The 25,482-nt window shown below is 37.7% G+C and overlaps 1 protein-coding gene across 1 annotated transcript in view; it reads right to left on the reverse strand.

Moving 5' to 3' along the window:
* Positions 1 to 16,001, reverse strand: part of LOC121379077 (dual 3',5'-cyclic-AMP and -GMP phosphodiesterase 11-like) — a 159,467-nt gene extending 143,466 nt beyond the window's left edge. Inside the window, exon 1 of the mRNA XM_041507541.1 lies at positions 14,624 to 16,001. Coding sequence (XP_041363475.1) covers positions 14,624 to 15,361 — 738 coding nt within the window. The 5' untranslated portion in view covers positions 15,362 to 16,001. The remainder of the gene's footprint in view (positions 1 to 14,623) is intronic.
* Between the last annotated feature and the right edge of the window lie 9,481 nt (positions 16,002 to 25,482).

The following is a 25,482-nucleotide window of genomic DNA, read 5'->3' on the forward strand; positions in this document are numbered from 1 at the left end:
GTGTGTCAATGGTGTCATTAAATGTAAAAAAAAATGTAGAAGCTCTTATGAACAATGATTTAGGCATGCTGTAGCATATGTAATTTGCTTAAAAGTATCACCACATGAATTATGAGAGTCAGGACAAAAAGCTAAAGTTGACAAGTGCCTTGTGGTGACACTCAAACATTAGTAGTGGCTCTTGATAAACAAAACGTCTAACAACCATGCATATGTATGAAGTATCATTTTCCAAATCATTTCATTCTGCTTCAGATAACTGAATGAGACCATTCCAGGGCTCCCAACTTAATGACTGCACCAACAGTAATTGCTGTCATCGAGATATAAATGACCATAGGTCAGGAGCAACAATAGCAAATTGTATACATCTGATGTACAGTATTATAACATTTGAACATTAGAAATATGTCTATAAGCAGACAAATCACCTTTCAGTCATGTTTATTTGCTGCAAAAGTCACTTTTTAAAAATTGTTGAAGGTAGGCTCAAAATTACCGCCGGTCGACCGTTTAAGCCACAACAAATTATTGTTAAATTGGTGTGGGAGACAAATTCTTGAGTTTGAGCCGTGCTATTTTATTCTTGGTACATTGTTGATCCCAATCATCTGGGATACTTGAGTATTGTGATCAACAATAATAAAAATATTCATGGTCCAGCATCAATTTATGTGTATTATGACAACCTACACTGATTTTGATATTGTCTTACTTCAAAAATATAGTGCAATTTTGTTCAACAACTGTGCGGATTGTTAAAAATCTCACTTTTCCTTTTCTGTTTTGTGTGTGGATTTTGATACTTTCCAAATGTTTCTACCATTAAAACAAATTCAATAGCCCTTGGTTCTGACTAGTACATTTTTGGTTTGGGCTAAAAAAAACATTATCAACAAAATTGCTATAACACATTGGACACTAGCCAAGGTTTCTGTAAGGGCTAGTAACTTTCTCAAACAGTTCTCAAACACTGCCATATAATGGGTCATATGATCTGTTCTTGGTGGATTTGTCCATTTTCCTGTCTCACATTAAAAGCTGTTGCATGCACTGTGCAGCATATGGGAAAATGCCTATAACAATCTCATGTTTCTTCTTCAGTTGGAATAGCATGTATGGTATCAGCAAGTTTTTTCTTTTGATTTCTCGACAAATTGTTGAAATAACTATATGTTAGACAACTATTCCTTAAATTCCTTCATTACCACAGCAGTCAATCATAATGGGAAACATATTTTTCATATTTTCTCAGTGAGAAGAAATATTTTGCACTGCTGGAATGGACAATATTATTGGACGATTTGATACTTACAAACCAATGACCTTGTTGGTACTAAAGATTACGTGGTCACCATTATGTGGCAAACATACAAATTGATATCAATTAATTTAAAGAGTTCACATGACAAGAGAAAATCATTTCACTTGGGAAATAAATTGATAATAACTGGCAACTCATTTATTATCCTTTATATTGATGATGGGGTTTCAATAATTATCAGTCAATCCACCCAACCCTATACCTATCAATGAAATCATTCATCCATCTATTCTTCGAACCTTGCTACAACCCTCCTACCTACCAAGATGATTATCAATCTAGTTATGTGTCCGTCCATTCTTCCAACCTTGCTACCAAGATGATTATCAATCTATTTATGTGTCCATCCATTCTTCGAACCTTGCTACAACCCTCCTACCTACCAAGATGATTATCAATCTATTTATGTGTCCGTCCATTCTTCCAACCTTGCTACCAAGATGATTATCAATCTATTTATGTGTCCGTCCATTCTTCCAACCTTGCTACCAAGATGATTATCAATCTATTTATGTGTCCATCTATTCTTCGAACCTTGCTACAACCCTCCTACCTACCAAGATGATTATCAATCTATTTATGTGTCCATCTATTCTTCGAACCTTGCTACAACCCTCCTACCTACCAAGATGATTATCAATCTATTTATGTGTCCGTCCATTCTTCCAACCTTGCTACCAAGATGATTATCAATCTATTTATGTGTCCGTCCATTCTTCCAACCTTGCTACCAAGATGATTATCAATCTATTTATGTGTCCGTCCATTCTTCCAACCTTGCTACCAAGATGATTATCAATCTATTTATGTGTCCATCTATTCTTCGAACCTTGCTACAACCCTCCTACCTACCAAGATGATTATCAATCTATTTATGTGTCCATCTATTCTTCGAACCTTGCTACAACCCTCCTACCTACCAAGATGATTATCAATCTATTTATGTGTCCGTCCATTCTTCCAACCTTGCTACCAAGATGATTATCAATCTATTTATGTGTCCGTCCATTCTTCCAACCTTGCTACCAAGATGATTATCGATCTATTTATGTGTCCATTAATTTTTCCAACCTTGCTACGACCCTCCTACCTACCAAGATGATTATCAATCTATTTATGTGTCCGTCCATCCATCCAACCTTGCTACAACCCTCCTATTTATGTGTCCATCCATTCTTTGAACCTTGCTACCAAGATGATTATCAATCTATTTATGTGTCCGTCCATTCTTCCAACCTTGCTACCAAGATGATTATCAATCTATTTATGTGTCCGTCCATTCTTCCAACCTTGCTACCAAGATGATTATCAATCTATTTATGTGTCCGTCCATTCTTCCAACCTTGCTACCAAGATGATTATCAATCTATTTATGTGTCCATCTATTCTTCGAACCTTGCTACAACCCTCCTACCTACCAAGATGATTATCAATCTATTTATGTGTCCATCTATTCTTCGAACCTTGCTACAACCCTCCTACCTACCAAGATGATTATCAATCTATTTATGTGTCCGTCCATTCTTCCAACCTTGCTACCAAGATGATTATCAATCTATTTATGTGTCCGTCCATTCTTCCAACCTTGCTACCAAGATGATTATCAATCTATTTATGTGTCCATCTATTCTTCGAACCTTGCTACAACCCTCCTACCTACCAAGATGATTATCAATCTATTTATGTGTCCGTCCATTCTTCCAACCTTGCTACCAAGATGATTATCAATCTATTTATGTGTCCGTCCATTCTTCCAACCTTGCTACCAAGATGATTATCGATCTATTTATGTGTCCATTAATTTTTCCAACCTTGCTACGACCCTCCTACCTACCAAGATGATTATCAATCTATTTATGTGTCCGTCCATCCATCCAACCTTGCTACAACCCTCCTATTTATGTGTCCATCCATTCTTTGAACCTTGCTACCAAGATGATTATCAATCTATTTATGTGTCCGTCCATTCTTCCAACCTTGCTACCAAGATGATTATCAATCTATTTATGTGTCCGTCCATTCTTCCAACCTTGCTACCAAGATGATTATCAATCTATTTATGTGTCCATTCATTTTTCCAACCTTGCTACGACCCTCCTATATCTACCAAGATCATTATCAATCTATTTATGTGTCTATCTATTCTTCGAACCTTGCTAGGACCCTCCTACCTACCAAGATGATTATCAATCTATTTTTGTGTCTATCCATTCTTCGAACCTTGCTACGACCCTCCTATCTACCAAGATGATTATCAATCTATTTATGTGTCCATCCATTCTTCCAACCTTACTACGACCCTCCTATCTACCAAGATGATTATCAATCTATTTATGTGTCCATCTATTCTTCCAACCTTGCTACGACCCTCCTATCTACCAAGATGATTATCAATCTATTTATGTGTCCATCTATTCTTCCAATCTTGCTACGACCCTCCTATCTACCAAGATGATTATCAATCTATTTATGTGTCCATCTATTCTTCCAACCTTAATCTATTTATGTGTCCATCTATTCTTCCAACCTTGCTACGACCTTCCTACCTACCAAGATGATTATCCATCTATTTATGTGTCCATCCATTCTTCCAACCTTGCTATGACCCTCCTATCTACCAAGATGATTATCAATCTATTTATGTGTCCATCCATCCAGAAACTCACCTCCCTGTTGTTCATGTATTAATTCATGTTATCTAGTGTACACCTATATATAGAATATCAGGATACTTCATTTTGATATCGTGGTTATTTGGTAAGGTTTAGATAATGGTGTAACCGGCGAACATCAGCTATTATCAAACCGAGTCAAATAACTACGATATCAAACCGAGTCAAATAACTACGATATCAAAACGTAGTAACCTGATATTTTTTAAAGCATGCCACCCCTTTTCAAGTTATAGTTTTGTAAAATGTTTCAGTCAAAAGTGGTATTGAAACTATTAGAATTATTGTGTAGAAACTACTACCAGTAGTCTAATAATAGCAGGTGCCAAAAAGGATTTTGGGAATGATATAGCCAGCCAAAAGTTATGTGTTTCCAAATTTTAAATAAAATACTTTGATTATATTTCAAAGTCTGTTGTGTCACAACATTACAATTTGTGTACCTTTTTCTGTAAAAATAAACAATTTATATGTGACGTGGATATTGACATCTATGACTGCTAGTGACTATGATGTCAGACGCTGTTACAATGTGACCGGCCTCGGTGGTGTCGTGGCAGGCCATCGGTATACAGGCTGGTAGGTACTGGGTTCGGATCCCAGTCGAGGCATGGGATTTTTAATCCAGATATCGACTCCAAACCCTGAGTGAGTGCTCCGCAAGGCTCAATGGGTAGGTGTAAACCACTTGCACCGACCAGTGATACATAACTGGTTCAACAAAGGCCATGGTTTGTGCTATCCTGCCTGTGGGAAGCGCAAATAAAAGATCCCTTGCTGCCTGTCATAAAAGGGTAGCCTATGTGGCGACAGCGGGTTTCCTCTAAAAAAAATCTGTGTGGTCCTTAACCATATGTCTAACGCCATATAACCGTAAATAGAATGTGTTGAGTGCGTCGTTAAATAAAACACTTCTTTCTGTTCCAATGTAAACATTCTTTGCTGGAAGCTACTTGCTTTTTTGTTTCAAAATGTTTAATTAAAAATGCTGGCTACTTTCGAATGGAAGCGAATAATGGAGAACTGAAAAATAAGAGGTAATTTGATGTTACAGGAAGTGTAAATGCTATATTTATTAATGCAGTTCAACAATTATTGCTGTAAATGGATGTTTGAAAAATGAGGCAATGACCTATCTGAAAATTGAGCAAACATCCGCCATGCGCATAATTCATTTCCTAGTGACATGACAACACATAGCAACACCAAGGTTATCATGCTAGCAGTGAAGGTGTTATCAGACATACCACTTTGAATTATCATGTAGTAGTTATCAGTTCACAAGAAGCATGGTTGCAAGACATGATAAAAACATGTAATTCAGATAGTGCTCATCTCATACTACTGCTTCTAGTTTCTACTATCACACTGTACAGTATGGGCTTTACAATATGTATCTTATGTATGAGAAACGTTCAGCTGAAGACAGTGTGTTTGTCATTTAAAGGAAGAAAATGCTCAACACATTTTATTTACGGTTATATGGCATCGGACATATGGTTAAGGACCACACAGATATTGAGAGAGGAAACCCGTTGTTGCCACTTCATGGGCAGCTCTTTTCGATTAACAGCAAAGTACCTTTTAAATGCACCATCCCACACAGGATAGCACATACCACAGCCTTTAATATACCAGTCATGGTGCACTGGCTGGAGCGAGAAATAGCCCAACCGACAGGGATTGATCCCAGACTGACCACGCATCAAGCGAACACTTTACCACTGGGCTATTTCCTGCCCTGTTTGTCATTTTAAATGATGTATGATTTTTTTCTTGATGAACTACCATCAATTCGTGTCAGACATGTACAGCCAGCAGTACGCGTGACAGAAACTGGTTGTCTAAATGCAGATGATCGGTGCTAAGGCATCCATCAAAAGGCCTGGACAATTAAACAAAGTGAACATATTTCATTACTGGAGACAATAGCCCCACAGTGAAGTGACCTGACCGACATGTGGCTCCAGTCCCCACCTACACTGTACATCAACACTTGAGGGTACACTACTTACTTACCTACATAACCTACTTGGCATTTAAATGCTCAGTTGAGGTTTTTACTTGAAAGTTTACTTGCATCGTGTCCTTTTACTGTACAAAATTGGTCAAGTGCAATTCATTGCAAAAACATAAAATTAAATTCTTTGCTGTTCTTATAACAAAAAATTTAATATTTTACTCACTTCAGTATTAACAGATGTATGATGTAGTTCAGAAACATGTGTAACTGTTTTAACATCTTTTTCATAAAACTAGAGTTTTGACAACACAGCCTCACTTTTGGTTCATAGCAATAAATTTAATGAAAATGAAAACATGACATGACTGTTTTCTTAATGTTTATAGGACACCACAGCATGTTTACAGGGGGGAAATTAGCACAAGTAAATCATACTTGGGACACTTTTTCAGGTCACTCAATGATGCAGTACACCGCTGATAAATTAATTTATTACAACAGACATAATGAAATACATACAATGGGAATTTTTAGCACAGAAATTGTGAATTTTCAGTGCTATTTTCTTTTAAGAAGGTGCCCATATTCGGACCCACACAACACCTGGATAAATCCCTGTGTGGACAACTCACTATTCAATTTGAACCATTATGGTCCATTAAAAAGTGGCAGCTATCTTTGTGACAGCATTATGATGCCTGGCCAAAAATACAAGATTGGCGCCAATAGTTTTCTTTATCTGAGATATAATAAACTGATTTATGATGGCCGTTTGTTTGCTTCAAACACTGCCCCAGGAGACCTCAAGACAACCAACTGCTGCCACATAAAATAAATAATTGATATAGCAGTAACATGCAATTATATTTCTCATACATTTCTACCAATTGAGCTGTCGGTCAAGTCTAAAAGGTGGAGTATAAAGCTTGAATGAGGCCAGCAAGCAGCACTGAGAATCATCATCGATCATCACTTACAACTGTTTCAGCCTGTACATTCACTGTTTATTACTCAGTCAGCTATCAAGTGTTCTCATATCATAAAACCAAAATGATCAACTGTTAGTTGATCCTAACTGATCATCAGAACATATAACAAGTGTTTATTTCTGTACTAGGTAACCCATGAATGGCCTCAGCTACTCCTCATACAGCCAACAGCACTGACAATACAAATACCAATACAGTCAATACACTAGTAACACCAGTAATTATCAGACCAGTGTCGGGTGAACACCCATAATACCAGGTGAACACCCATATTACCGGTCTACGTGACAGTGTAAACACAAATAGTAAACAGTCACTAATCTGTACACAGGCAATTCTGATAACAATCAATTTGTGATCTTAACATTTAACAAAACTCAAATAGGGCCTATGTGACATAAAATTTAGCAAGGTTGGCATATATATCAAAAATTATTTTTCATTTCAAATTCAACTTATTTTCATGCTTATATCCAATTAAAGGTTCAAGCATGCTGTCTCAGCTATCTGGGCTGTCTGTCCAGGACAGTGAGTTAGTTGTTAGTGGTTAGTGAGAAAGAAGAGGATGTAGTGGTCTTACACCTACCCATTGAGTTGTTAAAACTCGCTTTGGGAACTGGGAACCCAGTACGTACCAGCCTTCTGTCCAGTGGCTTAACCATGACATAACCGAGGACGGTATCAAACATTAAACAAATTTACAAAAATTACGTTTAATTTGTAAAGCAGCTGACAGAAGACTTTTGATGTATTTTGATAACATGCATTAATGTGCACTATTTTGTGTTGTAAATAGCCTCAATCATCAAAGTCAAGCTGCTTACAGAAAATTAGAATTTAGTGGGGAAAACCTGCAGTAGTGTGCAAAAGTAAAGTAACTGAATTGTGAGTTTACAGAACTTTACATGTCCTTCACATGTTGTTTACCATGTTTATTGGTAATAATTCAAATGTTATCACGATTATTTAGTCATGCATCTCTGAGGATTCCTATAGCTACACATATGTGCACAAATGCATAAAGACTGTAATGAAGCTGAATTATTTATGCCCCTTAGGTTGATGAAACAGACTTCTGTAGAAAGGCAAATGAATTTTAAAAAGGAAAACATGTCAGCCATACAAATAACAGGGGTTTTTTTTCTTCTAGTTTTTTTCTTTTTCCTTAAAATAAATAAATTATTATTACAGTACACAATACCACACTGTATGAAAACGTATCACTATGAAATACAGTCTCGTATTGAGTGAATCCAGACACTAGCTGGATGGCACAATTAGAGCATTAAAGAAAAACCCATGTCCTCAAGCCAAATAATAATTACACGTTTTAATAAGCCGCACATAATCTGCAGCAGTGCCGGCCTCCATCTCAGATCACTGTATTCTTAGCTCAGACACTGCCTACACATTCTGTAGGTCTCAACCATACATCACTTGAAATAACACTCAACAGGTTTAATACTCAAACTACTTCACGTACGTCATGTCAAAGTGTCATTGACTTGATGTTCATTATATTACATCCATTCATGTGCATGGTAAACACAAATGGGATTTTCAATCCTTTATACTCCAAATCATCTGCATGTTTCTCTGGTCATGCACATGTCTATTGTCACTGCCAATATATTGTTTGGTGTTGGTCGGTGTCAAGTAGGACACTATATAAACCAGACTGGTGTATGCTCATACAGGTATGTCACAGTGTTAAGCTTGCAGTATGAAGTGTGAAAAACTGCCCACGAATATATACTAGTTTCACTCACACAGGTGTCAGTGCACAGGGTTTACAAGGAGAAACACTGAAAGTCAGTTTATAAGTTACAGGTATTCAAATGGTATTGACCTACAACCAATGTAACATTGATATCCAAACGGCACAGCTGTTGTCTTACCTACAATATGTATACATCTGTAGATACACACATTTTACTTACATGAAGCTATAAGCATATAATATATACACACACACACACACACACATAGATACATACATACATACATACATATATATATATATAATTTCTACAGAAGTCTGTATATACACACACACACACACACACACACACACACACACACTTGTACAAGTGTATATACATATACAGAGCATATATTATACATACTGTTACTAATAGCTTATATGAGCACTTCAAATGCCCTGACTTAACATCAGCTTTTTCAGAGTTCTGCATTAATGCTCGTCAACATGCCCGGGACAAGTGGTTTTTGGTGTAGGACAAGTAAATCATATTAACAACTTGTCTGACCAGAAAGTCAAAAGAAAGTTACAATATATTGACAAAATGATAATTTATTACTAAATTAACACTGATATGCTTTGTTTTAATCGTGGGGAAGTTCTGATGCCTAATGAGACAATTATCCTTCACTATGTTTTGAAAACACTACCCAACTCACCAAACTCTCTACCCCATGTTTTGTATTAATGCATTCCATGATACCCCTTCCCCCATTACTGTTATGTAATTTGTTTTGAAGAGCTCTACTCCAAGGTCATTTCTGTGGCTGAGACAGCACTCAAATATTAATGATGTTCTTCTCATGTTTCTACATGAACAAATCTGAAATGTTACAGTTATCTAAAATATCTCCAAAACTGAGTCATAATATCTTTATAGAAAACATGAGAGAAGAAAAACATGCAGGATTTCTGTGACTGGTTTTATGTCAACTATGAAAATAGAGTGAGTCCTATGCCGTGTGTAACCTCCATTTTATTGTAGAACACACTGGACTATACATAAGGAAGAGTAAAGAAATTAATAACTTTCTATTCTTAGACAGCACTGGAACTTATGACTTCATTGATGTTTGCGAGTCCTTGTGAAATGTGTGATTTGTGAAGTTTGAGACTTCTGTGAAAGGAAAATGCTATTTCCATGAATGTAGAGATCTATATGTACAGTATTAAAGGGCTTCTACAATGTTTACAATATCCACTAGCCATGGGATCAGTGATTTTAAAACATTTACTAGCCACGATTATAAATTCACTAGCCCTACATTACTTTATACAATTTTACTAATAGTAATAATCGGGTATGTTACTTAAAGAGATTAAAATACCAAGTTTGGACGGTGGGGGTGGGGGCAAGATATTCATATTTACAAAATGGACTTAAATGCAGCATTTGACAATCTTTTTTCACTAGCCGTCAGGCATGGCAATAGTAGTTATTTACTAGCCCAACACTGAATATCACTAGCCATGGGAGTGGGGCTACCATCATCTAGAAGCCCTGTACTAGTAGGAAGCAAGCAAAACAGTTTCTTTTTCTTATCATTTATTTTCATAAACTTGCAAAATACAGATTATGGACAAAGGTAATTTACATGCACATACAGGTTAAAAACTACACTTCTTTATTTTTATTTAAAACTAGATTCTCAACATCTTCAAACTGCTGACAGAATAGTTGACCTCAGATGTTAAGTATATATAGATCTACACGTAGGCAGCCAGGAGCCATTCTCTTCCAATAGGCAGTTATAGAGGTTACCAGCTCTGTTTATGAAACTCAGACAAACCATTCAGTCTGGCTCCAGTACCCTGTCCAGGGCTGGAAGTAGGAAGTAAAATATGACCTGTTGTTATTTTCTTTAAATACCATGCAGCACTTGATAGAAATAAGCAGAATTTTTTTCACTAGTCCACCGGACAAGTACATCTAGAAATCTACTTGTCTGCCAATATTTTCACTTGTCCAAATTAATGGTTTGTTTTATTCAAGTACCAGGACAATGTTTTTGATTGCTCAAAATGAAACAGGATTATACATTTTTACTTGTCCACTGGACAACCATTGAGATACATTTTGCTTGTCCCAGCAGATTAACATTTGTCAGGACAAATGGAAAAGTGCTTATTTTGATCACTGGCATGTCAAAACAAATATGTCCTGCTGGAAATAAGACAGCATGAGGTGAGGCGAGGGTTTGGGATGGTGTGTGAAAAATTAGGACCTCCAAGATATATTATAGAGCATTATGGAACTAAAATATAGCAGAATCATGGGCAAAATACCAATTGAGATAATCTCTCTTGAAAAATGATCAGCAATTTTTAGTAGTTTTCTATTTCAGCTGCTAGGTCTAAAACATGACTGGTTTAACTTTTCACAGGCCGCTATTTGAGCCCTACAGTGTGTAGCCATTCTCAGTAACATTTTATGTTAGAAAATACCAGTACGTGGACAGCTCTCAGCTGCACATGGACACATTACATTCATAGCTCACAACTGACAGAGGCGGACAGCAAATGACATTCAATAATCAACTTCACAAACAGCTTTTGCTGTCTATCTTATTTTTGACAGTACCAGTATTTTAAATGATAGAAAATTCTTGATTTTTTTTCTAAAGCTATAATATAAATATTATGTTGCTCCCCATGTTTGTCTAAGACTTCCACATTGCCGTTAACAAAATACTTCTTAATCTTTAGCATTTGTTTTTATCTTGAAATCTGAGAAGCAATTATTAAAAACTGCAATTATTTAAAAACCACTTCCAACTCCAAACAATTTATTCCGAGCTTTGAGGTCTACCAGTGTCCAGAGCAGGGTATTGAAGATGAAGTCATATTCTGTCTGCATTCCTCGTCTTCTCTAGATGTTTTGACTTTCTTCTTTTGTTAATATAGCACATTCTTTGTTTCTCTTGGTGTTTCTTTGTGTACCTCCTGCAACTACGTACACTTTGTAGCAGACGTCTCGCTTGATTTGATTAATGTAATGTTCTCTCCTCATCATCTTCCTTTCTTTAGGTGTCAGTGGATTTCTGAATTATTAAACATAATAAAAATTATATATTTTTACAAAAAACAATGGATCACAAATGCTTTTAACAAATTAACATAGTAAGGCAATTGGTATAAAACTTATTTGAAATTTGTTTTATTTACTTTATTCACCATCAGTTATTAGCTACATGTCAAACATAATTTGGCAATTCTAAGATGTATTTCAGAGGAAACCCAAGTTACATTAAAACATTCCATTAGCAGCAAGAGATATTTTATATATGCTGTCCCACAGAGGGCAGCACATACCATGGCCTTTGATATACACATGTATTGAGACAGAAAAAGACCTAATCAATGAAATGGGTCCACTGAAGGGGTTCGATCCCACACCAGACCAGCATTCTACTGAGATAGATCCCGCCCCCTGAAACTTATTTCATCATTTGTTTTACTTAATATTACTAAACTTAAGCACGAAAAGCCAACCTCAGCCACTGGACTAGGCTGGTAGGTACTAGGTTCACCTCCCACCTGGAAAAAGGGTCTCAGTGAATATGTATAAGGCCGCTACACAGACGTCTCTCTCACTTAGCCACTAACAACTAACCAACTGTCCTGAACAGACAGTCCAGATAGCTGATGTGTTTGCCCAGGATAGCATGCTTGAATATTAACTAGATATAAGCATGCTTATTTCATTATAAATGAAATGAAATTGGCATGAAAAAAGGAACTTTTATTTTTAACTATCTGTTGATTGTTACAAATGTGCAACCGTTGCTTAGATCATTAGGGTATCTTGGGTCTGGAAAAATGTATATACAGTAAAACTCCTCTCTTATGACCATTTGTGGGTCTTATTATATTTGGGTGGTCCTGGTATAAAATTACCAGAATTCATAATATTAAATACACATTTGATCCTCCCAGTTTGTCAGTGACATTGTTTTCATTTTTAAATAACACTGATTAATTATGAGATAACACTATACTGGTATTTATGAAAGTGTCACGGAAACTGCAAAAATCTATTCTTGGACCACATCAAGTTACTTGCCAGTTTGTGACTGACATACACACACTTCAACTACTCATTTAATGTGTTGACAACAATTTCCAGGAAACAAAACACCATGAAGCAATATGAATTTGTTAATCTGATTAAATTTAAATTACCTTCAATTTTTGTTAGCAATTAAATATAGTACAATATAGCATGTGGTGGGTTTACACAACAACCAGTCAAATGAGTCACTATATAATAAGTCATTATTTTTAACATCCTTCAATGTATAACTTATATAATTAAAAAAAAGGAATAAATTTTGACACTATGATGCAGACATTGGATCAGGTCCAAGTATCTCCATTTTAGTCTTTACTTTTTGTCATTTGTACATGAATGTACAGGATAAGTAATGCTGTACCAGTCATATTTGTGTGATAAAAATGTACTGAAACCGATGGCCGAGTTCGACATAGTTTACTGGTCTTAATCCATAATAGTGGGATGGTCTTAATGCCAGATTAATTTTATCATCAAATTCAATAAGGAAATATTCATCATTCCGATGTTTAAAATATTAATTTTTAATAGTGGAGAGGTCGTAAAACCAGGGTGGTAATTAAAAATGTTTTCAATTAATGTTTCTGATAATACTGCCAATATATACAGTGAAAACCCTCTAAACTGGACAGCCTATGGACCAAGTCAAATGTCCAGTTTAAGAGGTATCGGGTTTAGAGAGATATAGTTATTTTCTGATTTTTTAAAAAAGGACCATGAAAATTGTCCGGTTTTGAGGGAATCCCAGTTTACAGAGGGTCCGGTTTTGAAAGGTTACACTGTATATATATATATATATGCCTTCCTAAGTGACTGAAACAGCAGTTGCCCCAGGTAAGATGGGTCACAGGATCGATCACCCTTAGTGGACTTCTAGATTGTCTTTTCAATCTTTGTTATGGAAAGGTAATGCATGACTTCTCTAAAAGACTCATAAAGATCAATTGATAAACAAATTAAAATACCTACATGTACATTATACATGATAAGAGGAGCTTAATGTATGTTGGTTCAATTTTCAACCTTTTTAAAGGAATAGAATACAATAGAATAGATGTTTAACAACACCCCAGCACAAAAAATACATTGGCTATTGGGTCCATTTTAAAAGACTGTTTTTAAAACTAAATATTTCCAAGTGATAAAATTAATAATACTTACTTTTGTTATTTCCATGGTATCAAAATGAGGCAAGATACATGTACATCTTCTCAGCTTAAAAAATATGAATTGATCACAATTCAGAATTACTGCCAGTACAGTATCATCTGTCAATGTCAGCCTGGATTCATCACTTGAGGTTTCCATGACAATTTCTAATCATAGAAAAACACAATACAATAAGTATTATGGGTTTTTTTTTGGCCTGTGGAAAATTGGCTTTACAGGAGGACACTTGAACAGGTATGTCTTCTTGGGTCATTCTTGTGATATGTCAACTCTTGGTGATATTTAACAAAATTACTTGTGTAAAGGTTAGCTTGGAATGGCTCACAATTGTTTGTATTATCAAAGAACATGAATTCTGTGAATCCATATTTGTCAGGCTCCATCGCTTTTCTTCAAGCTTTTGTAATGACTAACATTAAGGGCACAGATCATAGCTGTTATAGATTTTCACCATTAATAACTTTAATAACACATTATTTACAACTACTCATTTACATTATCAATTTTGAAAAATCCAGCATATTTGTAATTATCCCGAGGTTTGTAAGCTGCTTGAAATCCATTTTACGCCAAATTCAGAACAAGGATCAATGACTTTATAATGATTCTGTGATCACTATCAATAGAAACTAGTAGGATTTCAACGTTTAAATTGAACTAAACCCACTTACTTGATAGGCATCTGGTATGTTGACAACTTCTCCAGTTTTTCCAACATAACCAATGATCCCGGTACCCCATGGAATTCTAATCTCTTGCTCCCTGTGTTTAATATCTTCATAGGAAGAGGTGCTACCAACATCAAACAGTTTAGAGACAAGCCATTTCTCATTGGTACCTTTTCCCTGAACGAGAAAGAGAGAAGTTCTGTCTGCATTAAGCAGAATACACATGTTGAGGAGTATTTTGTAACAGAGACTGGTCACATCTAGATCATTACATATGTCAATCACAAGCTCATACATAAGTTCCTTCTCGTCAAGGGCTTTTAACTCACTTTTCGATTTGCGCAGTTTTGACTGTTGTGAGTTTAGGGATGCCGAGAGGTTAACGGGACCAAGGAAGGTAGGGGTTCCATCCACTGTTGATAATATAGGCTTCAGCATCCCTCCCTTGTCAAACTCCTGCGCAGAAATCTTTCGCACGGGTGTGTTGGTACCCGAACTTGGTTTTGAGTTGGATCCGCTGGAATTGCTCTGACTATCCGACTGGATTGGTAATCCACTGTGACTTATCGCATGAGCGATCAGCCATCCATCCACCATGCTGCGCCGAGCTTTGCGTGCAAAATAATCATGAACAAACTCGGTGTGCTCATCCATCCATCTTTCCATTATATCATACTCCTCCCGAACCTCTGGGGACAGGAGGGATTCGGTTTCCCTATCCCCCTCCCCTCCTGACGACATGGTCTTTACTCCTCTGTAGTTAGTGCGTTTGGTCCATGTGGCTGGCCGTGGAGATAGCCTGCTACCAGTGTTTTCCCGATTTGAATCCAGTTTGCTTTCGTTTTGATTGACAGCTTAGCTGCTATAGCGATGTGTATGTTTGAATAGGTAATGAAACAGCAGTCGTTCAACAATCGATCGTCAATTGCAAATATTTATGGTTGGGAATATGTGGACGACGTTCATTTGTTCGCTCTCTCTGGGTTTCAGTCGGTCCGCCGTCGCTCGGGGTTTCCCAGTGACTGGCGCTCGCTGGAACCCTCGTTCGGCTCGCAGTCGTCTTCCGACACACGCGTAGTCCACCACTCCATTCTACTCACAGCCCTCTGTGTTGTCGAACCCTCTATGTTGTCGATTTGTTTGCTGATCGATCCTCGAGGGTTTGTGTGCACTAACTGTAATCTAAGAGACGAGGCAAACCCACTAATTGGGCGACCAGTTATAACCAGCAAGTCGACCGTAAATTCGGCTCACCTAGAGCGGTAATCTGTCATAGTCTCCAGGCGAGATTATTACCACAAAAATATCGGCTCCAGTCAATGACGCACGCGCTTGCGGTTTTTCTCATGGGATATCTAAACAAAACGGTGAAATTCATTGGTTATGGGGTCGCCTATCTATCTGTACGTGTTGCTGGCGTAAGCTAACTTTTTATTGGATAAATAAACTTTGTAAACATTAGCAATAATGGTATTTTAAGGTTTGTGGCGCAAATTAAAAGTCTGTTATGCTGCGTTCATTAGACGTCGTGATTATCGTATCTCCCAATTCACAAGTTGTGAAGAGCGTTCATTTGGCGAAATAACCGCCGGCAGTAGAGGAGTATACTAGGTGGTTATGAGTGTGCCAAACTAGGGCCTCCATGAGTCCAAAATATTGGACTCGGAGTACTCGAGGGTCAAACTGGACCCGGACCCGAGTACCCGACACTTACATTAGAGGATAATGAAACCAAGGAATAAAGTAAAATAGCATTATGCATCTTAATTCCAGCGCTGAACATAGATGCCAAATCATGTATTGCATTCCACACGTTCGACATTTGTTTTCGCTCCATGCCTCATAGCCGTACAATGTAACCGGCGGTAAGCATATGGCAAAATGACGTGAAAAATAGAGTGCTCGTTTTTTGCACGGGTACTCGAGTCCTGTGTACGGAGTGTCTGCCCGTGCCCGAGTACTCGTGGAGACCCTACTCTTAATATTTTTAAAAGTATTATTATTTAACGACGCACTCAACAAATTTTATTTACGGTTATATGACGTCGGGCATATGGTTAAAGACCACACAGATATTGAGAGAGGAAACTCGCTGCCGCCACTTCATGGGCTACTCTTTTCGATTAGCAGCAAGGGATCTTTTATATGCACCATCCCACAGACACGATAGCACATACCACGGCCTTTGATATACCAGTCGTGGTGCACTGGCTGGAGCGAGAAATAGCCTAATGGGTTCACCGACGGGGATCGATCCCAGGCCGACCGCGCATCAAACGGACGTTTTACCACTGGGCTACGTCCCGCCCCTACTCTTAATAATGTCAGAAGTAACTCCGCTGTAAGTTGATGGGGAATGGCAGGTGTGTGGCACGGATAGCCACAAGAGACAAGTACCAGTCACACTTGGAGAGACAAGGACTGGGATGTGGAGGTGGACAGCGAAAGAAGTTGAAAGATAAGAGTTGCTAGATCGGGAAGAAATTAGATGGAATTCAAAAGGAGAGAAAGATAATAATAAAACAATTGCATGATGTATGTTTTGTTGTTGTATACACTGAATATATGAACACCACACTTATTTAAAGAGGGGCGTGACGTAGCCCAGTGGTAAAGCGCTCATCTGATCCCCGTCGGTGGCACATTGGGCTACTTCTCGTTCCAACCAGTTCACCACGACTGGTATATCAAAGACCGTGGTATGTGTTATCCTTTCTGTGGGATGGTGCATATAACAGATCCCTTGCTACTAATAAAAAAATGTAGCGGGTTTCCTCTAAGACTATGTCAATGTGCTCTAGTGGTGTCGTTAAACAAAATTAACTTTTTTTTGTACCAAACTGCTAAAATGAAATAAAAATGAACAACCGTACTATCCAGTAATTCGTTTGAATTACAACCGCAAACATCCTGAATATCTATCATTTTACAATGCATTATTTTCACACGCGTGTGTGTGTATGTGTGTGTGTTAATTTCAGGAGTTGAGGGCATGATCCCCCCCCCCCCCCCCCAAAAAAAAATTGAAAAGTAAATGTCTTGATATGCAATTTCCTGCGTTCTATAAGCACAAGCCATCATGGAAAATTTGGATAAATGCCAATATAACTTTTTTGACAACCCCCCCACTCCCCACTCCGCCGTACCTGACGCACGCACACACACATTTTAATTTGAAAATGTATTCATAACCCAATTATATTATAAATAATTGTCTGCAGTTTATTTCACAGGCAGGGTCAAATAAATGTTATTAACGAATAGCGAATATTTAAAGCAATTGAAAACTCGTCTACAAACGTAATGTAGTTGATTACATTAAAGGAGCTCAATCACGGATTTAGTGGGTCTTGTTGCTCTAAATATGCATTATAAATGAAACTTACATTCATTTGGAATACAAAACCTAGTTATTGTATGATCTAAAACATTTTAATTGAACTACGATCGAGGGAATTCCATGATACGCTTCATTTTAAAAATTTGGAACTCTTCTTGTGATGAGACATAAAACATAAGGAAAAACAGACTCGTAGTGATGAGGCTATATATATGACAACCGTATAATGTATTTTTGGATTTTATATAAACGATCGCCGTGTATAGAAAGAAAGAAATGTTTTATTTAACGACGCACTCAGCACATTTTATTTACGGTTATATGGCGTCAGACATATGGTTAAGGACCACACAGATATTCATGGGCTACTCTTTTCGATTACCAGCAAGGGATCTTTTATATGCACCACTCCACAGACAGGGTAGTACATACCACGGCCTTTGATATACCAGTCGTGGTGCACTGGCTGGAACGAGAAATAGCCCAATGGGCCCACCGACGGGGATCGATCCCAGACCAACCGAGCGCTTTACCACTGGGCTACATCCCGCCCCGCCGTGTATAGAGACTTGGCAAATGAGGGCCGGCTATATACATGGCAAATAATGAAAAATATATTATTTCATGACGAAAATAACCGCGAATACGTTGAAATAAAATAATAAACAGTCGGAAAATGAACTCACCATTTATTATTATTATTATTATTATTATTATTAGGCGCGTGTGCAAATTATTTTGACTGGTTTGCAGAGTGGTATTTCGGTTTTAATGTATAGCGTAAAAAACCCCCAGTGTACTGTTGCATGTTTTGTCGGCCAAAGGTTGGCTAATTATTACTTAACCCAGTTGAATCCAGTTCTACGTGCAGGGACAAGTTCAGCCTGCCGTTTGTGCGTGTGTGCGCACGCACGTTAATCTTGCATTTTTATAGCCAAAACGCCTCCAGATAAAACACCGCCCCTCCACCCCAAAAAGGGATACTAATAATAATAATAATAATACAGGGGCGTAGCGTAAGCTGGACCTGGGGGGTGGGGGTGGGGGTGGGTTCGAATATGAACCAAGTGGACCTTTTCTATTTTGTTTTTGCACCACCAGAAACTCCATTATTATGTATAAACCTGTATGTTTTAGTTCTGAAAGCGGACCATTTGCTTCGGGGGAGGGGAGTATTCCATTTGTATGTACTATTTTTTAATAACTTATTTTAACTTATTTTCTTCTCTTTTTTTTTTCTTCTATTTACCCTACGTCGCAGAGGACGGTCAAGCGTTACACGAGCTTGGTAAATCGTTTTGACACTGCGGTTATTCGGGGAATGCCTGTCACGTGACTCAAAATAATACGTCACACCTCTGCTCTCCAAACAGCCGTTATTTTTCTCAGAATTATGGACCGTAGGCCTACCCACAATTCAATTATTTTTATAAAATATCAATAATAAGTGTGATATGGTGGTTATGTAGATGATTCAATAAAGTACTTTTAGCTACAAATCAAATGTATATATTGTCATATAATACCTTGTTGGGTCAATAATTAGGTCAACCATCTGTGAGAGAGCGCGTTTAACTATGTATATACTTTTGTATGTACTACTAAATCATGCAAATTTGATTAATAATGTGGGTATTTTTTTACTCTAAATATGAACAAGATATGTAGCTTCTAATGTGTTCGAGTCACGACCGATTTTTTAAAATGTTATATTTTACACCATATTTTTGTTAATAAAGTGCTTATTTAAAACAAAATATGGAAAATGAAGTCCAAGGATAATGATCGGACATTGGGTATGATCCAAACCACCAAGGGTGTCCGACCCAAGATTAGACCACTTTACCCAAATTCCACAAATTGCATACTGGGATGCTATTTTGGAGAAAATAATATATATATATATATCCGAAATTAGGCCTGCCTGTGATTTAAAAGAAGAGTTGAGAACTGTTAATTCTACAATTAAAGGAAGCAAGAGTACCAGTGAGGTACAAGATACGCACGCCGGGAGGTATGGGCAATATTTCCTTTATTATGTAGTAGTGGGTGGAAAGTAGTTTGTTTTGTTTAACAACACCACTAGAGCACATTGATTTATTAATCATCGGCTATTGGATAGATAGATATCTAGTTTAACGTGCCCATATACCACTAAGGTTTCGAACACGCCTTGGCTATTGGATATCAAACATTTGGACATTTGACATGAAATTTTAGAGAGAAGAAATCCGCTACATTTTTCCATTAGTAGTTAGAGATCTTTTATATGCACCATACCACAGACAGGATAGCACATACCACGGTCTTTAATATACCAGCCATGGTGCACTGGTTGGAACGAAAAATAGCCCAATGGGCCCACTAATTTTATTACTATGTTTTGTAGAAATATGGCAGGGCGATGATCATCAGAGTAATGATAACAAACAGCAGGGCGACACTAAACTGGGGCATGGCGCATGGTCATAGGGCTTTACGTGCACATTCAGAGCAAGCTGTTGTAGCCCACGCCTATCATGGGTAAAGGTGCTGGCCTTGGCCGGCTCCTCTGTTCAGGACAGGAGGCACAGCGCAGCTAACGCCCTTCTGTATAATGCCAGCTAGAACACTATTCATTCAAGTGCTTTTATAGCAAAAGTAAACACATAGATGCCATTATGTTAATGTGTGACTTCATCCCCCTGGGTTTCATTCATTTGATAATCCAGTCATAATAATTCCCTGTTTTTAAGGCAAATGATAGTATTAGTAGTACAAAAAGATAAAAACAAGTTATTTTATAATTGTGCCACATGCTGTACATAAATCATAGAATATTAATATATGAATATACACAAAGATTCGAAAATACAGCATCCGGTCAAACAGTCCATGAGACGCTCCAAACATTTAAAATATTTAAAAGCACATTGTGCTAACTACTAAGTAAAACACAATTTATTATGCGTTTCTTATAAAATGCAATACTGATGCTAAATTTCAATTGGGTTAACCAGTATATACGGACAGTTCTACTATTAGAGTACAAGACAATGGAATAACAGTTCCAGTGTCTACACTGATTGACCAGTACTGTAGTTGGTGCTGAACATATCTAATGGGTTTGGTAAATGAGGAATAATCATGAAAGTATTCGCTGATGACGATTGCATAATTATTAATGTAATCTATTACGATTGCGATTATATGGCATTTTCAAACATTGTAATCTATTACGATTGCGATTATATGGCATTTTCAAACATTGTAATCGATTACGATTGCGATTATATGGCATTTTCAAACATTGTAATCGATTACGATTGCGATTATATGGCATTTTCAAACATTGTAATCGATTACGATTGCGATTATATGGCATTTTCAAACATTGTAATCGATTACGATTGCGATTATATGGCATTTTCAAACATTGTAATCTAATACGATTGCGATTATATGGCATTTTCAAACATTGTAATCGATTATATTTACTGATTACGATTACTCCATCTCTGCTTGAGAAATAGTTTGAAAGTTTGAATGTCAGTGTTTGATTAATGTTAATGTTATCCGAGTTTTAATATTCATATGAGATAATAGAGTACCGCGCCTAACATCATTATCTATAAGTCCCAAGATATTTTAAACAAGTGCAAAACAAATTAGAGACATATCATTTAATGTATTAGCTAATGTAGTTAAACACTTCACCTCTTTTACTATTATTACTGACAGACCCAAACAAACAGAACCTTGGTCGAGTACTTTTAAACAAATCCATTTGTTAAGTACCCAAACGACCCAAGTAAAGATTGTACCCGAATTGTCCATTATTACGCAGGTGATTCTATGATAAATTGCAATCGAGACGTAGACGTAATGGGACGACACCCACTTAACTTACTGCAGGCTTTGGAGGCTTCAGGTGAAAAAGCTGTCTTTATCAAAAGTCCATCCCCACCCCTCTAGAGTGGGTGCATTTTGTTAACTGTTCGCTGGTGAGCCATATTTCAGCTTTGATAGGAAACCTGTTTTGAGTGCTGCAGTCAGGCATCCTGGTGTAAACGAAATGGTTTCTATTATCTTCGCCATGCTTCGTTTACAATTTTCAGGTCGCCGAGCTTATCATACAAGATAACTGTATAACATTTCAGTAGCCGAAGCTGTGGATCATCTGTATCTGCGTTGGTGCAATGGCTGGATTTTTGATGACAAGCGTGGCCAAGCATTTCACTTAAGCCAGGATGCCTGCTTCCCTGCATACCTTTTCTTTGCTTCTCTCCTATGGATGCTGTGATTGCTGTTCATGATGTAAATTTTGTCCCACACCAACGCAAGGAGGTCATCATCGGGTGCAATTATGGGTGTCTCCCGAGTCTTTGATACCACATGGGGGTAAAACAAAAAGATGAGAATATGGGTTGCCTTTGGTACAGGTAAATACTTTACATATCATCACATCAATGGCATATATGACGTCCTAGGTCAAGGGAATAAAAAAATCCTTCATATGTGTCCATGTAGAACATTGCCATTCCACCCGAGGGTACATAATGTGTTGTCAGGGACGAGGCTTGCCGAGTCTCTGACATCGTATTATGTACCTGAGGATGGAATAGCCCTGTCCCACATGGATACATAATGTCCGTTCTCTACCTACGTGTCTGACCATTTTTTGGACAAGTACAGCTGTCCCCTTTTTGAATGATAACCGTCAGAAAGCGAGACAAAGAGTAGTACTACCTGGCAATGCCCATCCTTTAAAAGTGGGAGGGGCAAGATCATTGATAGAAATTATGCATACTACTTGCAAATTGTATGTGACTTATCTGCAAGTCGCAAATCTACAATGCTGCATCCTATTTCCCTGGATGGAAACGATGTTGGTGGTTGTGGGGAAAGAAGCCGGATATTATTTCCTAACAAAGACTTATACTTTGTCCTGCTGACACTTCGCTCATCACAAACAGTCCATGGCTTGCTTCAGATCAGCCACTCCATATTATATAGTGCACATCCAATGTTTTTTCTATCAAAATCAGCAAGAATTGCCACAAACAATTATCTCTTTGTCTTTTTTCTTTTCCGTCAATTTGTCAAATGTTACTTGTTATTTCTTAACATTATCATTGAATTTGTGGCATTTTTGTCTGAAGTAGTTACAAATAGTTGTTGAGTCTCAGAAGTGATATTTTTCGTGATACGGGCTTTCTGAATTCAGTTTATACAAAGTTCAGTAACTCGTTGCTTTGGTGCAATTCTCGAAATGTTGAGTGCAGCCAAATGATGTTTTATGTACACCCACGGCTCACTAACACAAACTCGACAGACCACCTGTCTTCTTGGAGAATCTGTTGATAGGTACTTCCATGATCTCATCCATTGGTATTTTAGTGTGGTTTTCACCATGCAGGGATCCATTAAAATATTACGTTCAAGAGACTCTAATAAAAAGAAGGGATTCGGAGCTTTTGGATATTTCTCATCACTACATTAAAGTAACTAATGCTTTGGTCAGTTTTGGTGATTAATAGGAAGTGGTAAGCTGTTTTAAGGAATCCTTCCCCATGTCCTGGACGTTGGAAGTGGACCACATTAAAACAATTTTAGATCCACATTTCTGTGGCCATTCCTCCAGGGTGTGGCGGTGTCAGTTGTAGTGCTTGATTGTTTACTACTTTATCAATTGTATCTGAAGCCTGTTCCTAGTTTAGACTTAAAACGGCAATTTCTGAAAAAAAACATTCTTATTTTCCATATTGTCTGCTGTTATGGTAACAGGACATTATAGACGATTGTATATTATCAGGATGAGGGTCATCACATGTTCAGTTTATGGAATTCATCTAAAGATGATCTTATGGGTGCCATAAACAACTGGTTGTGGTATACCCTGTTTAACAATTGTCCCCCTTCAGTTGCGATATCAAATTTGCAAGAAAAAAGTGAATGTGAAAAAAAGAAAGAAAGAAGTGTTTTATTTAACGACGCACTCAACACATTTTATTTACGGTTACATGGCGTCAGACATATGGTTAAGGACCACACAGATTTTGAGAGGAAACCCGCTGTCGCCACTACATGGGCTACTCTTCCGATTGGCAGCAAGGGATCTTTTATTTGCGCTTCCCACAGGCAGGATAGCACAAACCATGGCCTTTGTTGAACCAGTTATGGATCACTGGTCGTTGCAAGTGGTTTACACCTACCCATTGAGCCTTGCGGAGCACTCATTCAGGGTTTGGAGTCGGTATCTGGATTAAAAATCCCATGCCTCGACTGGGATCCGAACCCAGTACCTACCAGCCTGTAGACCGATGGCTTGCCACGACGCCACCGAGGCCGGTTGAATGTGAAAAAATAAACGTTTTCATAATACTGCAAAAAGAATTCATTATTATAATTTATGAAACAACTACTAGATCATTGATAAACTTCCACATTAATTATGTTCATCATCAACTATTTTCCAATAAAATATCAATATAATAGCATACTCGTAACACATTCAGCATAGGTATTATATCTGTGACGGCGATTTTTCGACATTCTGATTATTAACCTGCTACAAAGCTGTAACAATACAAATACATGATGTAAAGATTAAGGGGGTTTGAAACATGTTTAGTGAATCCATTAGAAAATTTGACCATTTTTGAGGATCTTTTGAATATGGCGGCCATTTTGGATGTTGAAAAATCAAACAACATTTAACATACACAAGTGAATTTTTTTTGATGACCCCCTAGCAAATAATTGGTGGCCTGGGGTGTGTGTGTGTGGGGGGGGGGGGGTATGCACATTTTATTAGAAATCGGTTTCCACCATCGGATTACTTCAAACATAAAGTGAACACTTTTCAAAAAGATACCAAGTCCGATTAGACTGACTACTGGGATAATGAAAAATGCTGCATGATTATCGCTACCTACACATTTCCAGTAGCTCACCGGCCTCGGTGGCGTTGTGGTTAGGCCATCGGTCTACAGGCTGGTAGGTACTGGGTTCGGATCCCAGTCAAGGCATGGGAGTTTTAATCTAGATATCGACTCCAAACCCTGAGTGAGTGCTCCGCAAGGCTCAATGGGTAGGTGTAAACCACTTGCACCGACCAGTGATCCATAACTGGTTCAACAAAGGCCATGGTTTGTGCTATCCTGCCTGTGGGAAGCGCAAATAAAAGATCCCTTGCTGCCTGTCGTAAAAGAGTAGCCTATGTGGCGACAGCAGGTTTCCTCTAAAAAAGTGTCAGAATGACCATATGTTTGACGTCCAATAGCCGATGATAGGATAAAAAAATCAATGTGCTTTAGTGGCGTCGATAAATAAAACAAATTTTACTTTCATTTCCAGTATCTTGTTGGCAAAGTTGTCAGGCGCGGGTTCAGGCGGGGCCCAATAAGCCCCCCCCCCCCCCCATGTTTGGTCCCGCCCACCTGTCAAGGACCTTTAAATTATATTTTTAAAAAACCCGGGTTTTGGGACCCCTATTAAAAAATCCAGAATCCGCGCCTGGTTGTCCACCTAGGTTGTGATC

Source organism: Gigantopelta aegis, chromosome 8 (genome assembly GCF_016097555.1).
Source record: "Gigantopelta aegis isolate Gae_Host chromosome 8, Gae_host_genome, whole genome shotgun sequence".
Lineage (NCBI taxonomy): Eukaryota > Metazoa > Mollusca > Gastropoda > Neomphalida > Peltospiridae > Gigantopelta > Gigantopelta aegis.